The sequence below is a fragment of the Lagopus muta genome, chromosome 1, assembly GCF_023343835.1.
Source record: "Lagopus muta isolate bLagMut1 chromosome 1, bLagMut1 primary, whole genome shotgun sequence".
In the NCBI taxonomy this organism is placed as follows: Eukaryota; Metazoa; Chordata; class Aves; order Galliformes; family Phasianidae; genus Lagopus; species Lagopus muta.
In genome coordinates this window covers 61,265,859-61,283,480 of record NC_064433.1, presented here as the reverse complement: position 1 = coordinate 61,283,480, position 17,622 = coordinate 61,265,859, and the positions used below count along the sequence as shown (strand labels likewise).

General features: G+C 41.6%; 2 protein-coding genes and 1 long non-coding RNA gene across 3 annotated transcripts; 1 reads left to right on the top strand and 2 right to left on the bottom strand.

Annotated features, from left to right (window-relative positions):
• Positions 1–848: 848 nt before the first annotated feature.
• On the bottom strand, positions 849–8,143 carry LOC125703037 (tubulin alpha-4 chain). The gene is made up of 5 exons (XM_048967014.1): positions 7,997–8,143; positions 4,596–4,818; positions 3,737–3,885; positions 2,463–3,143; positions 849–1,715 (listed from the first exon to the last, which is right to left on the bottom strand). Exons 1-5 carry the CDS (start codon positions 7,997–7,999, stop codon positions 1,428–1,430), a joined length of 1,344 nt encoding a protein of 447 aa, XP_048822971.1. The 5' UTR covers positions 8,000–8,143; the 3' UTR covers positions 849–1,427.
• On the top strand, positions 2,967–15,886 carry LOC125703143 (uncharacterized). Its single transcript, XR_007380779.1, has 3 exons — positions 2,967–3,069; positions 14,592–14,692; positions 15,113–15,886. It is a non-coding gene; the product is annotated as an uncharacterized LOC125703143 (long non-coding RNA).
• Positions 12,594–17,281, bottom strand: LOC125703045 (tubulin alpha-2 chain). The gene is made up of 4 exons (XM_048967023.1): positions 15,913–17,281; positions 15,018–15,166; positions 13,985–14,665; positions 12,594–12,941 (listed from the first exon to the last, which is right to left on the bottom strand). The coding sequence occupies exons 1-4, from the start codon at positions 15,965–15,967 to the stop codon at positions 12,648–12,650; spliced, it is 1,179 nt and encodes a 392-aa protein (XP_048822980.1). The 5' UTR covers positions 15,968–17,281; the 3' UTR covers positions 12,594–12,647.
• Positions 17,282–17,622: the final 341 nt, after the last annotated feature.

The window sequence follows — 17,622 nt, the reverse complement described above, 5'->3', positions numbered from 1 at the left end:
CTGAGAAAATTGGGATCCTGATTCCTAAGTGTCCATGCTAATAAAATAAAATAAAATAAAATAAACCATAAAATTGATAATCAGGATGAGATTTGAAAAGCATTCTGGGAGTTAAGAACTCCACATCCTATGGTTTAGAGTTTATAATGTACTACACTCTGGATTGGTGTCTTCTCACTTCTTCATCGTATCATTTTCAGCAGTTTTTCAAGAAAGCAAGCACTTTGTCTGCCAATTTTGTCACCATTTCTTTTTTAACAGTGTCCTATGTGTAAAGTTTCCTGTTTCTGGCTTTGGTTCCAGTATAGGAGATAACAAGGAGTCTAACAGTCTAAATCCCATTGGGTTGAGTAACACTCTTTCCTGTTGCTTCAGTTTAAATACATAATCAAGTATATCCTGAATAGGGATATTTTCCTAAAGAGAGGCATTTCTGGTATTCTGTAAGTGCACAGTTCAGCATTTTAGTGATCTGGATAATTAAATGCATATCATGCACACTGTAACTGTCAACATAAATAGAAATCTCTACGTGAGGAAGATAACAGAATCATAAAATCACAGGATGGTTAAGGTTGGAACAGACCTCTGGAGGTTGACTGGTCCAACTCTCCAGCTCAAACAGTGCTACCTGGAGCAGCATGACCCTCTGGCATATCTGCCATTCCTCTCACCCTCTAGGCTCAGCCATTCAGCCAGTTTTCAATCCATTTCAGTGTCTACTTACGTAGCCTGCACTTTGGCAGCTTCTCTTTGAGAATCTTGAAGATCTGACCAGAGACCATTAAAAGCCTTACCAAGGTCTAGGTGGACTATATTCACTGCTGTCCCCTAGTCTACAAAGACAGTCATTTTGTCATAGAAGTTTATCAGATTATTCAGACATGACTTGGTGAATGCATGCTGACTACTAATAAGTTGTTTGTTTGTTTTTTCTGTTAATGTCCATTTTATGTCCATCAGTTGAAGATCATTTAGAGGATAATGAAGCACAGAGCAGAGGAACCATTTCTCCATTTCCATTGTTTTTTGACATGCCAACAAGCAAAAGGCAAAGGTATGTCAAATTTAAATTTGAAAACTATGGCATTTCGCTGTAATCCATTAGAAGCTTGTATATATTGGATTTTCATGTTTTAACATGTGTTAGAGTTTTTAAAAGCTTACACTAACAGGAGAGCAAGTCTTTGTACATTGCTGGGAATGGTGGAGCGTTACTACCATAATGAAGATACGATCATCATATCTTACAGGACAATCATACCTTACAGGACAATTTGCCTGTGATTCATAGAACAAAAAAATGTCTTTACGTGACTCCTCCTATATTGGTGTATATTACAAAGGTGTGACATAATCATAGACATACGCAGTACAGTGATGCAGAGACAATTCTGTGCTCACTAGGAACAAGATGTATTTTAAAATTACTCTCCATCATTTTCATCTTCAAATGAGTCAGTTCCCACTTCTTCATAGTCCTTCTCCAGAGCAGCCAGGTCCTCTCGGGCCTCTGCAAATTCTCCTTCCTCCATGCCTTCACTTACATACCAATGAACAAAGGCTCTCTTGGCATACATAAGATCAAACTTGTGGTCAAGCCTTGCCCAGGCCTCAGCAATAGCTGTGGTGTTGCTGAGCATGCAGACTGCTCGCTGAACCTGGGCTAAGTCTCCCCCAGGAACTACTGTAGGAGGCTGATAGTTGATCCCAACCTGGAAGTAGGAATATGAGAGAAGCATGAAAAAGGCAAGGGCAGAATGTAGTCAGGAAGTTGAAAAAATTAATAAAGTCACAGATGCTGTGATAGCATGGTACCACTATCAAATGGCAAATACAATAAAACATAATAAGGTTATACACGATATATAATCATTTTAATTGCTGTACACTTATTCTGTTTAATGTACACTGAAACTTCCTAGCTTTCTTAACAGCTACTCAACACCAAACATACTGTTTCAACAAGATGCTAACTAATATGGAAAGTTGGTTCCCAGTTAAAAGTACTCGGTTTCTAAACTAGATATTTGCATGACAGATGTATTGCTGTAGAAATGATGTTTGTCAACGTTCTATGGAGCCAAAGGAGAGAGGCCACGTAGTACTTCTGTATGAGAGTGTTAGCTGACAGCTTCTTGAGTACCAGTATTTCCTTTATTGAATGTATTGACTTCGGTATTTCCTTAGTTTTGTTGCTTCAGAGAGCACAGTCACTGGCTTTTTCACAGTTCAGGTCTGAAGGTAATATGACTTCAGATTTGAACTTATACAGCTAGATTTCTACTTGTAAATATTTACAGATCTGTGCCATTAGGATTTCTGAAGGAGAAAGCGCATATTTTATACCCATAAACCTTTTGTAGGTTCATTTTTCTCACAAGTGAAAAGCGTGCAAGATCTAAAGCTTAAAATACAAGATTTCAGCCGGACATTAAAAGTTAAACTCATGGCATTCTCACCTTGAAGCCTGTTGGACACCAGTCAACAAACTGGATATTTCTCTTAGTCTTGATGGCAGCAATTGCTACGTTGACATCTTTGGGAACTACATCTCCACGATAGAGCATGCAGCAAGCCATGTACTTCCCATGCCGCGGGTCACACTTCACCATCTGGTTGTTGGGCTCAAAGCAGGCGCTGGTGATTTCTGCCACTGAGAGCTGCTCGTGATACGCTCTGTCAGAAGAGATGATGGGGGCATAGGTCACCAAGGGGAAGTGGATGCGTGGGTAGGGCACCAGGTTTGTCTGGAATTCTGTCAGATCCACATTGAGGGCACCATCAAAGCGCAGCGATGCGGTGATGGAGGAGACAATCTGGCTGATCAGGCGATTGAGATTAGTGTAGGTTGGGCGCTCGATGTCTAGGTTTCTGCGACAGATATCATATATGGCCTCATTGTCCACCATGAAGGCACAGTCTGAGTGTTCCAGAGTGGTGTGTGTGGTAAGGATGGAATTGTAGGGTTCCACCACAGCTGTGGAGACCTGAGGAGCTGGGTAGATAGCAAACTCTAGTTTAGACTTTTTTCCATAATCCACAGAGAGGCGCTCCATCAGCAAAGATGTAAAGCCAGAGCCAGTGCCCCCTCCAAAGCTGTGGAAGATGAGGAACCCCTGCAGTCCAGAACAGGCATCAGCCTAGAAACCAAAAGATAAAGTGAATGAATCAGGGCCGAAAAAGAAGTAAAAGACTACATCTAATGCATTTGTTTATTCTGAGATGAAGGAGAGAGCAATCGTCAGCAATATACAGCACATATTTCAGCTCAATATTTCTTAAGAAAGAGCTGATGGTAATTTTTTTTCTTCTTTCACTGGCTTGGCTTTTGACATAAAAATTATTGTCTTAACAGTGAACTTCTCTCCCTGAAGTCCACAGTTCTTTCAGTTAATCTAACTGAAACCAGCAACACTGAACTACGTAATCCATACTTCTATGTCAGTGTTGGTATTTTAGAGCTATGCTAATGATAAAATCATAGAATTGCTGATTAATTGCATAGAATTGCTGATGACTTGCATAGAATTGATGAAAAATTACATATTCAGAAGCATCTTTTCAGACTATCTGAAGCCATGCAACTGGGAGGTCTCTATTGGTCTTTCTTAGAGTGGTAATGATCTTTCTGTAGGTCTTGCAGTCTCCTTTCTGAACTGATTCACATTTCCTATAGTGCATTTCTTCCTTCAGTGGAACCAAAGCACTGATAAAAAAAACTACTGGGACTTACCAGCTTACGAACACGATCAATCACGATATCAATGCTTTCTTTGCCAACAGTGTAGTGTCCACGAGCATAGTTATTCGCCGCATCTTCCTTTCCAGTGATCAGTTGTTCTGGATGAAAAAGTTGCCTGTAGGTGCCAGCCCGCACTTCGTCTGACCAAGAAAGAGAAATTATAAGAGGTTGCACGACCACGCTCCAATGCCAACAAGCTGGTTGTTGTTGGCAGCGGTGCCAGCTTTCAGTCGTGGGAGGTCATGACCCAAAAAATGACCCAAAAAAACATACGCTGACTGAGAGGGGAAAACTAACAGAGAAAACTTCCCTAAGAATTTTTGTCCTTGTTGTTGTGGCATTGTTTATTTTTGTGAGGCATCTGCCAAAGCTGTTATTCTCTCAAGAAGAGTTTGTTAGTTAGTTGTATTGACAAAAGGACAGATTACCAGGAAAGAAAAAAAAAAATAAGGCAGAAGAAAATCTAGTTCCTAATTTTAAGGAAACCCATTTTTTCCTGAAAGGAAAATGCCAGTTCCCATTTTGAATCCGAAGTGGAGAAAAGCAGAATTCAGATGACAAAAATGTCATGATAAAGGAAATCAAGAATTAAGAGTTTCTGCAAAGAAGAGTCAACTGTATATACTAGCTATTAAACTGCTGGGGATCCTGCCATTCCTAGGTCTGTAACACCCGTAGAGATAATAGCATCATGACAGAATGTGACATTCAATGTCACAGAAAAATTAATTTCATGAAGTCTCATGGTAGACATGGTACAAAGGATGTGCTTCTTTGTTCCAGCCTGGTGACACACAGTAGTGATACTTAGGAAGAGTAACCCTTTTTCATTTTGCACGCTGATACCGACCTACTACAGTTGGTTCCAAGTCCACTATTACAGCTCGTGGCACATGCTTCCCACTGACAGTTTCATTGAAAAATGTTGTGAAAGAGTCATCGTTGTTGAGCTGATTGTGCTGATCCTTGAAGGTGCCATCTGGCTGAATGCCGTGCTCCAGGCAGAAGAGTTCCCAGCATGCATTTCCTATCTGAACTCCAGCCTGGCCAACATGAACAGAGATGCACTCACGCTAAAGGGAGAGAGCAGAGAAATAAGGTCAGGAAAATCAGTGTGCATTAATATTCCTTATTCCTAAGTTACTTTTTCCCAGAATATTACTTTAAAATGTATATATATGTATATTTAGTTGTCACTGGCAGTATTTCACTTGTTTGTTCAACATCATGATTGAGATTGCACATATACAGACCAATGACTGGGACAGACTTTTTAAAAATTGAGGTCTCTGTGCTGTGATACATGAAAGCAAGCAATAAATAATAATTTCAGTTCTACAAAGCCTGCCTTTCCTCCTATGAATTGGCTATGCAGAGGAACACATCCCACTTTATTTTTACTTCTGGCTGGAACCTGACACAGTCATATGGTATTTTTCAACCGTATGAAACCCAAGACGGGTGATGTCTTTTGATCCTTTTACCCTCTGATAGCACACCAGAATGCAAACTTGGAGGAACTGCTTTCAGCAGTATTCACCTCAGGAAATGTTTTCAGATTCTTTTGGTTGAAACTAATGTTCTTTCAAGATCCTGAACAAGCTGTGAATTTTACACTGCAGGTTCACTGCTTAATTAAGTCAATATGACAGAATGGAATATGCTTACTTACATAATTTTGAGTATAATTCCTGTGGTAGCCTGGAACTTCAATGAAAGGAACACAACATATGTAACACTAGGCTTAACTAAGCAGATGCAATTGCTGAAAAGCCTCAACACATAGAGTACAGGGGCCTGGCACTGGATTTCATAAATTCAGAAAGAAAATTACAAAGTAGAGATTTCTGAGTTGGTCCAGACTAACATGACATCGCATGAAGGAAAGGCAGTTTTGTAAGAAAATGTGGTTACAGACCACATGAAGTTTTTCAACCTCATTTTCTGCTTTGGAGCAGTTGTAATTATAATCTTCTGTGCTCCAAATTTGTGGTATCACTGGCCCTATCTATGCTAGTGAGTAAGAGACGGTAGCCTGTACTGATTGATAATTAATACATACTCTGGCACAATTTTGGCTTGTGCCAGCTCCTACTTTCTCAGGTATTGTTTGGGCACCGTTCAAGGATAGCTCATTGTTGAGAATGGTTTTCAGTGAGCAGCTAGCTGACCACTGCCTGGTTTTGGAGGGGGAAAGAGATGCATATGCAAGAGATGCATAAATACAAAGCAGGCCATCCTAGCTGCCTCAAGGCAAGAGAGTGGTCCCTAGTCATTTTCAGTTTGCAGTGTAGATATATATTTGATTACGTAAGAGCAGATGTGGCCAGTTAACTTTCTGTTGTTTTTGCTCTCAAATTCTGTAACTGCTTATCCTGCAAAATCGTCCCATGATCTGACAGTTAAATGTATCTTCCCCAAAAAACAAATCCTCCAGCAGAATGCACGACCAGCATCATCTCTAGGGCAGTTTTCTTCACCAATTTTCAGTGTTTGCATTTTATAAACAAAACTAAACATATTTTTTCAGAAGCATGTGGTATTTTAGAAGTCACTACTGCCACAGGTTGCCATTTGCAGAAGTTCAGATGAATATAGAAAACCAATCTAATTATTTCATCCAAGGAAATATTTTACTTCCATTCAGTGCTCATTTTAAGTTGGTGACTGTGAGAATTCATTTGCAAAAGCGTGTGTAATGTACTTTCAAGCACACTTGTGCAACCTTGTTTTTTTCAGTTAAGTTTTGCAAAAGTGAGTGCTGGTGCATCTGCATAGGCTAGTATGCTGCAATGGAGTTGCAATCTGGAGGATTACTCAGGAAACACTGAAGGTTAGATTGGGTCTAGTGAGTACAATTAATGCTGATTTGGCACAGGACAGGCTCTTGCCTTTCAGTTAGATCCCAGTGTGAATCTACAAGGCTGACAGCAAGAAAAAGAGCAGCTCTGTCTTTTAAACACAGAAATGAGGCAAGGTAACTTTTTAATAGACTCTCCTTTGGAGCAAAGCTACAATTAAGAGCCAAGCAACACTTGGAAGCTTTTCTCAAATCAGTAGAGGAATCAATTTGTGTGCATGCACGCGTGTGTGTGTGTGTTGTCTTAGAACAACTAAGTTGATACTGTAGAGCTTAGCATAGGACCACAGATGAAAACTGTAGACCTAGTTTGTTTCCTTTCAGACAGGGCTTCCACTTCCACTGGCTTGACGCAGCGTCTTAACTCTGCATTTGGGCAAGGCTTTCTGCCATGACTCCTGGCTTCAACCCCTGTTTCTTCCTAACCCAGCAATTGCTTGGAAATATTCTGGCAAGTAAAGAAGACAGTAACAAAGAGATTTCTAATTTTGAGTAGTAAATAGCTCTTAAAATAATGTTAGACTTCTGATAGGAAAAAGAATGGCCCTTCTTCAGAATCACAAGATGGGCAAGCTGATCTCTGTGTGGTATTTCAATTTTGAGCCTCCTCCAAACTCACATTTCACACTGCATCACTAACGTACTAGGACGTATCTCACAAATTGTGAACCTGACTTTTACAGAGTCTGCTTTAAAGCATGGCAAGTGCATGGAAGTGTATGTACTTTGCCTTTGAAATAAGCTTTCTTGTTTTGCAGCTGTAAAGGCACACACAATCACCACGTTTGGAAAAGAGCTTTATCACATAGTTTTCTACACTAAAATACAACAGCTATAGACATAAATTGGTGTACCAGGTGAAATTATTTTTTCACTTTATAAGAGGGTTTGAGCAATTTCTATGGATTTATTAAAAAAAAAAAAAGACAAAATTCTGTTTTACTTACTTAAACACATAAACATATAGAAACCTTCCTGCACTCCAGAAACACATACATTGTGTAACTGTGAACAGTACAGACATCAGGGCTAAATTAATGTAAAACAGGCACAAATGTAAGGAAAAGGATTATTATTTCATATGAAAATGAACATGCATTGAGAAAACGTAGTCACAACAGAGATTACTAGAAAACCAAAACTCCAGATCAACTTCATTTTATAATTCCACTAATTAGAGACTCTGAAGAAAACTGTGTCTCTGTGTGCCTTGCAGCCGCAGTGAGATATTCCGACACAGCTTTCCTGACCTTTAACATCATAACCCGTGAGTGAGATCAGACTCTGTGGCACAAGCTGGTGATAATGGCAGATCCCCCTGACTACCCTTGCCCGTCATCCTCCCGGTCCCTGGTGGTATGACTGGTGACCCCACATCCATCCCCCCTTACCATGGCGTCTCCAATGGTGTTTCCTTCCCTCTCGGATCAGTGATGGCAGGTTTTTTGCAGAGCCCTGCACTGAACCTCGCTGGACACCTGCTTCTGCTCATCAGAGTCACAGTGCTTTGGGCAATAGGTCACAGACTCCACAGTTCAGCCTACCGCATCACCGCCTTCTGCCCTCCCAGCTGCCCCAAATATGCAACTTCATCCAGGCAGGCTGGGCTCAGATACACCCCAACATTTCACATTTAGACGCTTCTGATTCTGCATGATTCTTAAATCTGAATGTGGCCATGTAACATGCCTCACACTATAATTTCTGAGTGCTATATAAATATGCGTCACATACAAGTGACATGCTACCCCAATTCCCTGTTCTGCCAGCATGCATGTGTAGACAAGAGCCATTCCTACATTCCAGCATGGAATACAGAGATCATAAAGGAATGAATGAGTGGGAAAGAGGAGAACAGAAGAAAAGACAGAAACAGAGAAATGGAAAGTAAATATGCTTCCCATTTTGAAGTCTCTTCTGCCAATGCTCTTAAATGTTGGGCTGACCTCTTTCTGTCCATATTCCTGCTTCTCTGTTAATGTTTCAATTAGTTCTGTTGGTTCTCCTTCCATACAGTCATCTGGGCTGTACTGTCAGCAGCATGGTGCAGCATTCATTATGAAGTCTGACTTGTCTGTTCAAATGCAGAAAGGAATTTGATTCTTATTGCATCGCTTATTGCGAGAAATAGCTGGAGGCATCAAACACATGCTTGCAGTCTGAACTAGGACAGTTGCCTCCACCATCACATTGTTTGCTCCTTCTACACTAGCTCAGCATTGGAAAGAAGCTGCTTCTCTCAGGGGACAGATAAATCCTCATGATTTCAGCTCCTACGTCACAAAGAGAAAGGTACACTTAATTTCTTGAATCTGAGTATGATGTTAAAAATATACTGTAGATAATTATGTTAATATGCAGAAATTTAAATTTACAATTACTAAATTTTAGGTTAGTCTACCTTGACGTGATGATATCAACAGATTGTTCTGCCATTGCTGGCAACCAGCATGTACCTTTTGCTTTAAATCTTACATTTTAACAGCGTGAAGTAGTTCATGCCACTTTTCATAAGTTTGCACTTAACACTGGTATGCTCTTGTTTGGGTGTTCTTTACACAAACCTGCAAATTTAACACCTCTGGTTTTGGCTGGGAAAGCTTCAGATTTCTGGAGCCAAGATATTTTTTAAAGAGGACAAATTCCCGTGGCAGTTTACCTGCTGCTTTGTTTAAGCTGATTCTCACACTTCTCCAGGAAATCATCAGGCAGTGACTTTAACCCTAAAGAATACTTTGGTTTAGTGTTCTTCTTCCAAAGGAGCTGGTAACTTTCCAGACAATCCTCAGTATTCTGGGCAATCTGAAATGTGAATAGTCATAGCTCCACCAAATAGATCATCTGTACAGAGAATCACATCAGGAAAAGATCTCAAAGCAAGTCCACTACCCAGAACATCTTAGTCGTTGTTTAAGTCATCGTGTCAAATATCACAGCTACAAAAGCCAACAGAGCTCCATGAATCACCAAAACATTTGCAATTTTGTCCGTATCTGCACTTTCCCTGCTCTTCTGTTCCCCCTCTCATCTCTTGCGGACAGGCACTGAGAGCACCTCTTGGAATTAGTGCTAATTTTACTGCTCACTTGTCCAGGACCCACTGAGTAGACTCTGGGTCATTTCTCACTGGTCAAACACTTCTGGGGAGGAGGGAGTGCTACATGGTGACAACACAGAAATACAGTTGTGAGTTATTACCTCCATCTGCTGATGCTACTATCAAAATCAGCCTCTTAAAGGTGCAACAACAAAAAACCTCAACCCTCACACAAAACCCAATTCCTACTTAAAAACAGACATTTCTCTGAAAATAGCATTTTGAATAATCTGGAACTTAAAGTTTAAATAAAGAAACACAAAATACCTCTTGGAATACAGTTTCAAAAGTTGTGTTGTTTTGTTGTTGTTTGCTTTTTTTTTAATAAAAATTGCCATATTATCATTTCTATAGATGTTATAAATTGTAGAATTAGAAGCAGTGCACCTGAGTGACTGGAAGGGGTGGAGCCAGAATCCATTCCTTCTCAGGCCTCATTTAAGGTTGGCAGTGGAGATGCTGTCCAAGAGTAAGTAGCTCTTTTCCTTTGTTTCTTCAGCCGTGGCTACTGTGTTTGGGCTTGTTCTCATTTGCTACAGCTGAAGAATTTGCCACCCTGTTATTATCATCCCACTATAGCATTACAAAGACCAATGTTATTCACTTTGAAGATAAAAAGGTAATCTACATCAGTGACGTTTCTGGATATGGTGTTTCTGTGGTAGGGGGGTTGGAACTTGACGATCCTTAAGATCCCTTCCAACCCAGGCCATTCTATGATGTCTGCTTTTTCTTTAGATTCTTTAGCAAATCTAATGCAGATTGAGCTGCCAGAAGGAGGGCAATGTTCCTCTCAACAGTTTGAGTAAAACATAATGCATCTCTGTAGCCATGCTGGAGTAGTATATGATGAGTGTATGCTTCAAATAAAACTCTCTTTTCAAAGAAATGTATTAAAGATCACTAACAAATCTATCGTTCCAATAGTATTGTGATGTATATTAAAAGACCTTGTTCTGTCCTCCATCCCCTCCAGGATGTCTCTTCATCAGGGTTAAGGGAAACCTTCCAGATAAGTGTGAGTACAGAAGCAAGTCAAACATGCATGGTGATGTCATCACAGCAGGGCTGTCTTGCTTCAGGTGTTATTCATAGCAGGGCTGCTTGGCAGTTACACCTAAGCAGTTGCAATTTTTATTTTTTCCTTCTATTACTTTTCCTCTGCCCTTCTTAAGTAGATGCACAAGCCATCTGCTTTTTCCCACTGTCCCTGTTCTCCTGATTCTTATGCTTTTATTTGGTGATGTCAGCTTCAGTTAACATCCAAGGTAACCCAGCACCCCCTTTGCTCTCTGTTGATGTCTCCCATTCAAAGCAAGACCCCAAAACTCCCCTTTCGCCTATATGTAACATCCAGTAGCTTCTGCTGCCGTTCTAAGATGCAGGTCAAGATTAGCCAGCCACTTCTCATGATCTGTTGTCAGCAGCATTGAAGATTTGTCCTATTCCTTTGTTACCTGGTTTACCTCAGACTGCAGCAGGCCATCTGCCTGTTGTGTCTTAGTGATGCAACGTTCTACTACCCTAAAGCAACTGGGGTTGCTAACTTGAGGCTAAACTGCGAAGCCGTACCATCCTACCCGTGTCTACAACACACATTCCTTGTCACTGTTCTGATTTATTGTACCTCAGTAAGTCTGATGAAACTGGTGAAGGCTTTGTCCAGCATTGCCATGTTTTAAGGCTCTTGACTCATAGATGTTATTCACTTAGCACTGCAACAGAATTGTCAGCATACTTATGCCTCCAGACCAGTTAGGATAGCTGCACCACAGCTGCACAAGCATACTATACTCTAAATTTCTGCTGAAGCTAAGAGAATCTGGATTGTGTTCCTACTCTTGGCACCTAGCAACATTTCTAACCACCCCACGCTGTGGATTTTGTAGAACCAAGGCAACAGGGCACTAGCTGTATGTTCTCAGCACTGACAGAGTTCTCAAAGCATCTTAGAGTGGAACAGCTTTACAAACATTATGTTTGTTATTAGTATGAAATAAAGACTAAGGGCAAGAAACTTTCCTTCACGTAGTGTCTGTAGTAATGGCAGGGGATATTTTGAAGCAACAGAACTCCTCAAGTGATATTACAGGTACATGACTGTATCTTTGTGTTGAATAAATGACAGTGTAGAAGATGAGGGATCTACAAGTAAAATTCCTTGCAGGATATATTAGCAAAAAAATAGGAAGTGTGTTGCCCCTAAAAGCAAAGTGAGCAATGATTAGCTGGTGATGTATCTCACACTTACTGCCTTGTGATTCAACAGTGAAGAACTTACCCTGTTTACAGTCTAATAAAGTGGCAGTGAAATTAGAATTAATCATAGAATCACAGAATGCCTCGGGTTGGAAGGGACCTTGAAGCCCATTCAGTTCCAACTCCCTGCCACGGGCAGGGCTGCCACCCACCAGCCAAGGCTTCCCAGGGCCCCATCCAGCCTGGCCTTGAATGCCTCCAGGGATGGGGCACCCACGGCTTTTCTGGGCAGCTGTGCCAGGCCCTCACTAACCTCAGAGTAATGAATTTCCTCCTAATATCTAATCTAAATTTCCCTTATTTTAGTTTTCTTATTTCTTGTTTTCTTGCCCCTTGTGAAAAGGCCCTTCCCATCTTTCCTGGAAGTACCTTTAGGTACTGGAAAGCCACTATTAGGTCTCCCCAGAGCCTTCTCTTCTCCAGCTCCTGCAGCCTTTCTGCATAGGAGGGGTGCTCCAGCCCTCAGATCATCTTCATAACCTCCTCTGGCCCTGCTGCAACAGCTCCACATTCTTCTTGTGCTGGAGGCCCCATGCCTGGACACAGTACTACAGGTGAGGCCAAAAACATACTGTGTGTGAGACAAGCAAAAATGTAGCTATATGAAATAAAGAGACACGGAGACAATCATATGCACAGAGAAAGACAAAGTGTTTTATGCACAGAAAAAAAAGGCCAAGTGGACGTTAATATTCCCTTGCCTCATTTTCATTCTCAAATAAGTCAGTTCCCACTTCTTCGTAGTCCTTCTCCAGGGCAGCCAGGTCCTCTCGGGCCTCTGCAAATTCTCCTTCCTCCATGCCTTCACTTACATACCAATGAACAAAGGCTCTCTTGGCATACATAAGATCAAACTTGTGGTCAAGCCTTGCCCAGGCCTCAGCAATAGCTGTGGTGTTGCTGAGCATGCAGACTGCTCGCTGAACCTGGGCTAGGTCTCCCCCAGGTGTAGGTATAGGTGGCTGATAGTTGATCCCAACCTGCAAAGAGCAGATAAAATGGTTCCGTGAAAAGAGTTACACAAATAGGCTTCTATTAGTAGTAGAAATGCTAATTCATGGCCTGAAACAGTGATTGAGCAGCTGGTGGGAAGGCAGGGCCAACCCAGGGGAGATCAGGTGCATATAGTGTACCTGAGTGACCAGAGTGTGTAGAGCCAGGATCCATCCCTTCCCAGATCTCATTTAAGGGTTGGCAGTGGGTTAGGGGCATCTTGCTGGAGATTCCTGCCTAACTGAGGCCTTCCAAAGATAAGCAAGTTGTCTTCCTTTATTTCTGCATCCCTAGCTGCTGCATTTGGGCTTGTCTTCATTTGCTGCAGCCTCGGATTGTGCCACCCCGCTATTATTGCTGTGCTTCCCCATCATATTATAGCATTACAGTTACAATAGGTTAAGAAAAAAGCTGAGGTTAAGAAAGCTGTAAAGCACTGGTCAGGAGAAGGAAAGGAGGTAAGGAGAGAACCTGACCGGAACAGTAAATCTCTGTTAAGTTTTAAGTCACTCAATGTAGTGTTTTGGGTGCAAATCAATTCCTACTCTCAATAACCTGAATAAGACTAAGTGAAGAAAAACAAAAAGGTTTTGGCACTGTTGGCAAAACTGGCATTCTTGGAGATGCAGCATAAATGTTTCAGTTTGCAACAATATATAGTTGACACTGTTTTGGGTTATTCTTCTGGTATGTTTGAATCTCATGGAGCACACTCTCAGTGGCACCTTTAGAACATAAGCTGTACCTTAATCTTTCTTCTAGAATGCAGTTTCTTCTAGTTTAAAGATTAGGAGTGTCCACATTCTCCTGTTACTAAATATAAAAATACTACATATACTCACATTTGTTTAAACACTTAGGAGTCCGTCTACGGGATGCCTGAGGGAGGAAGGGGGCTCAATTTATACCATCACAGCTTTCTTTGGTACCTTATTTTCACAAGTGAAAAGCATGCAAGATCTAAAGCTTAAAATACAAGATTTCAGCTAGACTGATCTTGCCCTTAAAGAGAAATTCATGGCATTCTCACCTTGAAGCCTGTTGGACACCAGTCAACAAACTGAAGGGACCTGTTGGTCTTGATGGCAGCAATTGCTACGTTGACATCTTTGGGAACTACATCTCCACGATAGAGCATGCAGCAAGCCATGTACTTCCCATGCCGCGGGTCACACTTCACCATCTGGTTGTTGGGCTCAAAGCAGGTGCTGGTGATTTCTGCCACCGAGAGCTGCTCGTGATACGCTCTGTCAGAAGAGATGATGGGGGCATAGGTCACCAAGGGGAAGTGGATGCGTGGGAAGGGCACCAGGTTTGTCTGGAATTCTGTCAGATCCACGTTGAGGGCACCATCAAAGCGCAGCGATGCGGTGATGGAGGAGACAATCTGGCTGATCAGGCGATTGAGATTAGTGTAGGTTGGGCGCTCGATGTCTAGGTTTCGCTGGCAGATGTCATATATGGCCTCATTGTCCACCATGAAGACACAGTCTGAGTGTTCCAGAGTGGTGTGCGTGGTGAGTACAGAATTGTAGGGTTCCACCACGGCACTGGAGGCCTGAGGAGCTGGGTAAATGGCAAATTCTAATTTAGACTTCTTCCCGTATTCCACAGAGAGGCGCTCCATCAGCAAAGAGGTAAAGCCAGAGCCGGTGCCCCCTCCAAAGCTGTGGAAGATGAGGAACCCCTGCAGTCCAGAACAGGCATCAGCCTGAAAGCCAACAGAAGAAAAGAAAGAGTAAGTGAATATATCTTCAAATTTCACTCAGATAGAAATAGCAACCCCCACAGCTAAAGCATAACACAGACATGGGTAGTTTTTCCAGTAAAAACTCCTGTCACCTGTAAATCTCAGGCTGGAGTATCACTAGAATAATACTGTTGGGGTTTTTTCTGACAGTGTAACAATGCTACATCAGCATTTGACATTTTTCACTGAAGTCTTCACTCATTTGAAACCTAAGGTGGGTCATCGAAGAACTGAGTTGCTCTATTCTGAGCACTGCACATTTTTTTCACTTCCCATCCGTCAACGGCCTTGCTTCCAATGTAATATTGCGTACCAGTTTGCGGATGCGATCTGAGACCATGTCGAGTTTGTCTTTGCCAACAGTGTAGTGGCCACGTGCGTAATTATTTGCAGCATCTTCTTTTCCAGTGATCAGCTGTTCTGGGTGGAAAAGCTGCCGGTAGGTGCCGGTTCGTACTTCGTCTGAACAAGAGGAAAAAAGAGTTGTATGCTTAGAATTATAAGCTTAGAAGAGATGGTTCACCAAAGTTAATAACATTTGCAAAACAAATGGAACATTTTACACATGTTGGCAAACATGTGCTATGGAATATCTGCATGGGGGTAAGCGGCAGGATGATGATGACAAGTACAGAGGTAATGAGCAGTGTCTGGGATGATCTCAGTTTTGACCAAAGAACTGGGCTCCTATCTGAGTGTAAATGGTTGTGCTGTACAAATAAATTAATTTAGTAGATGAGGTTTGTGCCATGGTGTGATAAAATTTCAGCTTTTCCAACTGATTGGATGTAGATTGATCAGAACCTTCAAGGGAATTATTAGAAGAGATAAGGCGTGCAGGAAAAACACGTCTGTCAGGACACTCCCACTTCATTATTCACGTTCTTGTTTTCCACATGAATGTGAAGAAAACAATACTTTCTTTAAGAAAGTCAAATTGTATTCAACCAGTATGGGTTTGGAGAGTAGAAAACTTTTTATTTTAGTATCAGTTAAAGCATCCATGACAGAGCGTAGTTAGTTTTCACCTTTTCATTGGGAGTCACATCTTTTAGTAATACGTGCTATTAAAACCTCTAAACGTATCAGTTCTGTCTGGATGCTGGGATCATCCCTAAAGGTGAAGACACAGGCCATTCAGTGGTCTGAACTTCAGCACAGAGAAGAGTTAATTCATTTCAGTTTTCCAGGATGCATTCTGTACTGACCTACTACAGTTGGTTCCAAGTCCACCATAATAGCTCGGGGCACATATTTACTCATGCTTGTCTCTCTGAAAAATGTGGCAAAAGAGTCATCGCTGCTGGGTGGGTCACTGAAGGTGCCATCTGGCTGAATGCTGTGTTCCAGGCAAAAGAGTTCCCAGCACGCATTGCCAATTTGAACTCCAGCTTGGCCAATGTGGACAGAGATGCACTCACGCTGAAATGGGAGAACAAGGGAGACGTGTCATTACTCAGGGATGTATTTTCAAACAAAGTTTGAAAGCCTTTAGTAGGATTCACCCAACCTCTCAATTGAGAACTCCTTGAAACTCAGTACAGAAATTATAGACCTTCCCTGGTTCATGCTGCTTGAAAGATTTAGAGAATGGTGATGGCTTGGGAAGACCACAGATAAGGACCATTCATCTCTGTCCCCCTCACTTAGCTGCAGTTTCAAATCTGAAATTAAAATACTTCCATGAGCCTTCTCCCTGTCCCTCATATCTTGCCTAGAAGGCAGAAAAACAAAGGCCCAAATCCTTGCTCATTGTCCAATAAGATAATGATACGTCTGTTACCATGGTTCCTCCTCTGTGCTTCCTTTCTTGATGGAAAGGAGAAGCTTTGGTTACTGATGTTTCTACTGCTGTTCAAGCAACCTGGTGCAAGGAGAGTTGGCGTTCGTACTGTGCTGGTTGGGACCCTGTGATGTCACAGGAGAGGTCAGTTTCTCCTTGGCAACCACTGCACCCACCCACCTGTTACATCACAGCCAGCTTTCTCCCAGCCCTACAGTCTGTTCCTAAGCTAATTTTCCCTGTTCATTTTCTCTACTGAATGGTGGTTTTTTTTTTGTTTTTTTTTTTAAATCGTAGCAGGTATTTTGAACCAGGATTTAACAGATCTGTTGTTCAATAACCGTTTCCTTCATTAAAACACTTACACCTGGTGAATCTGCTACTAATAACTCATCTTTTAAGATTTTTTATCACTTCTGAATTTCTTAGTCCTTCCAAAAGGTGGCATTATTTTCACATTTTGTCCTGCTGACAACAAAAGCTCCACATCCACATTTCATTTACAGTCAAGTTGCTCAATGGAAATGAGTTGGGGAGCAGGTTGAACTATGAGGCATTCCACCTAACCAACTGTTTGGTCATCTGTGGGCAAAGTACATGGGATTATCTTCTTTCCTCCTTTTCTTTGCAACACCCCTTCAGCTGGTTATAGACAACTGTTCTTCAGTCCTCCACCTGCCTACACTATGGGCTAACACAAGTTCTGTGCATCCACTTAGAGGATGCCGGAACAAAAAAAGCACAACATTTGCTGTTACATCGGGACATACCAGCATGAAGTTTGCATGCACGTGACAGGCACACACATTCTCTCTGAACAAGCCTTAAATGGTAGGATTCCAATAGAATTAACACAACTGCATCTTTTCCCTCCACGATACATTAACAATGCGGAGAAAAACAGATCAAGACAAGTACCAGGTAATTTATTCTCAGTAGTTCTGATCTTAGCCATCCCAAAGTACACAGAAACACTTCAATATATTTTAAACATATCTATATATACACACACATATATTGCATCTTTCACAGAAAGTAATTATCACTTTCTGAACTCCTATGAAAATGCAGGCCTGTCAGTCTCTACTTAACTACCAAGTCTGCTACCTAATTCCAGGATGCTTGTACAATGAGG